The following is a 4,045-nucleotide window of genomic DNA, read 5'->3' as shown; positions in this document are numbered from 1 at the left end:
AATCTTTTAAGAACTCAGCTCTGGTCTTGGGCTCTGGTTCTGGTCGTGACAGTGAAACATGGACTTCAGTGTCTGTCAGTGAGATGTTTGTCCGTTGGTACCTCAGAACGTCCTGTAGTTTATCTCTGAGCTCTGACACAGCAGCTGTCACATCCTCAAAGTCCCTCAGAGGACGGATATTGATGCTGGATGAGTCTGTAGATTGGCTGAGTCGTGACAGTGAGGGGTAGTTGTGTAGAAACTGGTTGTGGTCCTCTGTGTGTGAGAGCTTCTCTAGCTCAGCGTCTTTCCTCTTCAGCTCAGTGATCTCCTGCTCCAGCTTCTCCTGAAGATCTTTGACTCGACTCACTTCAGTTTCCTGCTGGGATCTGACCTGCTGCTTCACATCAGACCTTCTTTTCTCCATGAGACGGATCAGCTCAGTGAAGATCTTCTCACTGTCCTCCACCGCTTTATCAGCAGAGCCATTGATAGCCTCCACCTCCTGTTGGAGCTCCTTCACATCTTTCTCTCTGTCCTGGATTCTCTGCTGGATGTTTAGTCGACTCACCTCGAGCTCTCTCTGCCTCTCAGTCCTTTCTGCTGCAGCTGAGACTGTGTCGTGGCCTTTATGTTCATCCATAGAGCAGAGATAACAGATACACTGCTGATCAGTGCGGCAAAATATCTTCATCACCTCATCATGACGAGAGCAGATGTTCTCCTGGAGCTTCTTGGAGGGCTCCACCAGCTTGTGTTTCTTTAATGGAGCTACATCATGATGAGGCTGGAGGTGTTTCTCACAGTAAGAGGCCAGACAGGCCAGACAGGACTTCAGAGCTTTCAGTTTTCTCCCAGTGCAGACATCACAGGCCACATCTTCAGGTCCAGCATAGCAGTGATCAGCAGGAGCAGCTTGGAGTCCAGTCTTCTTCAGTTCCTCCACTAAAGCTGCTAACATGGTGTTTTTCATCAGGACAGGCCTCGGTGTGAAGGTCTGCCTACACTGAGGGCAGCTGTGGATTCTCTTCTCATCCTCTCCATCCCAGTGGCTTTTGATACAGTTCATGCAGTAGCTGTGTCCACAGGAAGTAGTCACCGGATCCTTCAGTAGATCCAGACAGATCGGACAAGAGATGGTTTCCCGGTCCAGTTTATTTTCTTGCTGCGCCATTTCTCCTCTCCGCGTCGACGACTGTCTGAGTTTGACTTCCTCATAGCTGAAACTAGTTTGAGCTCTGATCTCAACAACATGCGGCCTGTCAGCTGACACGTCAGCACATGTTGGTTCCACCCATCTTCAAACTGTAGATCTGAGGGGGAGGGAACAAGGAAACACCTGAGCAGAGAGGAGCTGGCTGTGTTTGAGAGCAGGAAGAAGAGGGAGGGCTTATCAAGAGCTGAGTCATTCCAGGAAGAGGAGCTTGTAAATGATCTGTAGAGTTCATACACTTTGATCGCTGTGAAGAAAATGACAAATGTCCAACTTCACAGCAGAAATAAACATGTTTACAGCCTGGTACAAAAAACAGTTTTGGTCTCTGTAGCTAATTTCCCCGTTCATGACAACTGTACTGAGGGTGAATTTATATACAACTCACCTGTTCACATTATATTAAGGCTTAAAGTTATGCAGGATTAAGAGCGTGGACACTTTGATTGACAGGTGGGTGTGGCTTCATTCAGCTCCACCTCCTTCAAAATGGGTCTTCGGACACGTCGGTGGTTTAAACAGTCACAGTTTGTTCGGTTCAGAAACAAAATGTACTGACAGAGCAGCCGTGTCATATGAAGACGACATATCTGGACACGACTTGCGTGTTTTTCCACAATGACTCATCCTGGATTTTGACGCCCCGACATGATCAAATACAGATCGGCTGTAATTTCCCCGGAGGTGTTAGACCTGCGTCCTCAGGCCGACTGTCATCAGCAAACAAACTCCCATCATCAGTCGGAGGATTAAACAGCAGATCCAGATTCAGTATTGCTTATTTAATCCACATTCTGTGTGTGTGTGTGTGTGAGGAGGTGGATGAAAGGCAAATATCTCTGTGTGTTTTCTTTCGGTGCTTTGACCCGTTTCATTTGTATGCACAGAAATATTAATAACACAACAGAGATATGAAAAGGTTTTTTTTTTTTTTTTCAAATTGATCAGTATGGAGGGAGGCAGCTGCTGTTTGTGAATCAGAAAATAACATTTCACTCTAATGCGTAATAACCACACGAATCAAAAGGTCGGAAAAACATTCAGCGTCTTTTAACAGCAGAAAAATATCAACCGCCGAGACGTTGAGCGCGCGATGCACTGCGGAGAAACACGTCTCCATTTACCTCCATCATTCGCCGGCAAACACACGACTGAATCTAATCAAATCAGCGTTTGTTTTTGAATTTACAGCGCTGACCCTTTCAGAGGCGAGCCTGAGGAGCATGTGAGGCGTTCTTTAATGAGAATAATGCAGATACGTATCGAGCAAATGTTAAACAATGCTGATCTGTGCTGCAAAGTTCACTCGTTACATGGATGGATGGTTGGATGGATTCAGATCCGGGGAACGAGTTCTCTTTATTACATCATTTACAGAGCAGTTGGTGAGGGTGGCGAGGAAGAAGTTCCTTCAAGAGGCCTCGAGCTGAACCTGGATTATGTTGGACAGACATCTGCAATGATTGGTTGAGTTTAGAGAGAGGAAGGAAGATAGATGGACGTGTACAGATGCAGAGAAGAGCTCAGTCTACTTATTACAGCCAAAGGTTCTGCAGGAGTTGTTGTAAGATCACATGATTGACATTCAGCTCATCAGATGTTTCTTTAATAATGTAACACACGAGTCCTAAATCTCCAGAAGTCCAAGCTGAGTTTCAAGTAACTAGATGTGCAACTTAAGGACGACTTCAGACTTCAGCTCTGGTTTCTATTAACTCATCATATCTACAGTAAAATATACTGAAGCACAGCTGTGTGCAGGTTCAAGTTTGCAACTGTAACCCCTAAACCGTCCGTCCTGCATCGGCTTCAAACTCCACCGGGAACGTTTCAGAAGCGTTCATCCCTCCAGACTTTGTTTACCTGCTCAGATTTCATCATTTTCCTGGTTCATGTTCTTCTAAACATGCTTCTACATGTGGAAATATGTTACGTACTTCATTTGTTTCTCTTTTGTCTGTTTTTATGACCGGCAGTTTGCACAGGGTATTTTATTTTGAAAATCCACTGCATTCTCTATGGTGTTTCTGTGTCTGGCTTCCTGTCAGCTCGAGGTGCTCTGTGGAAATTGACACCGTCAAAAATAAAACAGAGTTCAAGGCATCTAGGACGCTTCTGAACCGGACCACAGCGGAGCCGGTAGGGTTTGATACACTGACTAGAATGGCCGCGTATCACTGGGCGGTGATATCTGCAGTAAGAACAGCAGAGATGAAGAAGTGTGTGAAAAGCAAAAATTCAAGTTTGCAACTGATATTTTTTTGGCATCATGAACATTATTTGTGTTGAGGAGCTCTAATCGAATCGGTTTAGAGCTTTTCAATCAGTTGAATCTGTGACGTAACTTCAGGATATCACACGCGTGGCGTATCCTCTGGAGAACCTGCTGCTCCTCTCGGTGAACGTTATATTTGACGTCTCCTCCTCCTGTGTTCATACAGACGTTACGTCCTTGCTCGAGGTGGATACGTTCTGCAGCGCGCTGTGTTTATGCACTTAAACGTCCTGAGGCGAAGTGTTTGGCATTAAGCGTGTGTCAGGAGGTCAGCCGGTGATGGTTTTAATAATCTGTCAGATCTATAAAAGGGCAGATGTGGGAAGTGTTAGAGGAGGCAGCAGCCTGAGGGGACGAGCGAAACCTTTTCCACCCATCCAGTGTTTAATCTTTACATTTATTTAAATTATTCAAAAAAAACAAGCGTATTGACATTTGTTAGATTGACTTATCGATCAGTGGATCGCATCTCCGGATGCAGCGCTTTCCATGTTCCCCCTGCAGCTACGAGAACATGTCGAGGCCATAACATGTTTAATATCCTGAACGTCTGCAAACACCTGAGGGGGTTCGACCTG

General features: G+C 45.6%; 1 protein-coding gene across 1 annotated transcript; it reads right to left on the bottom strand.

Moving 5' to 3' along the window:
• Positions 1-253: 253 nt before the first annotated feature.
• On the bottom strand, positions 254-1,210 carry LOC113747166 (E3 ubiquitin/ISG15 ligase TRIM25-like; the record flags this gene model as incomplete). Its single annotated transcript, XM_027285876.1, has 1 exon — positions 254-1,210. A coding segment is annotated over exon 1 (900 nt), but the record flags the coding sequence as incomplete, so codon positions are not given.
• Positions 1,211-4,045: the final 2,835 nt, after the last annotated feature.

This window comes from Larimichthys crocea, chromosome I, assembly GCF_000972845.2.
Source record: "Larimichthys crocea isolate SSNF chromosome I, L_crocea_2.0, whole genome shotgun sequence".
Classification (NCBI taxonomy): domain Eukaryota; kingdom Metazoa; phylum Chordata; class Actinopteri; family Sciaenidae; genus Larimichthys; species Larimichthys crocea.
This window is presented reverse-complemented; position numbering and strand designations above follow the sequence as displayed.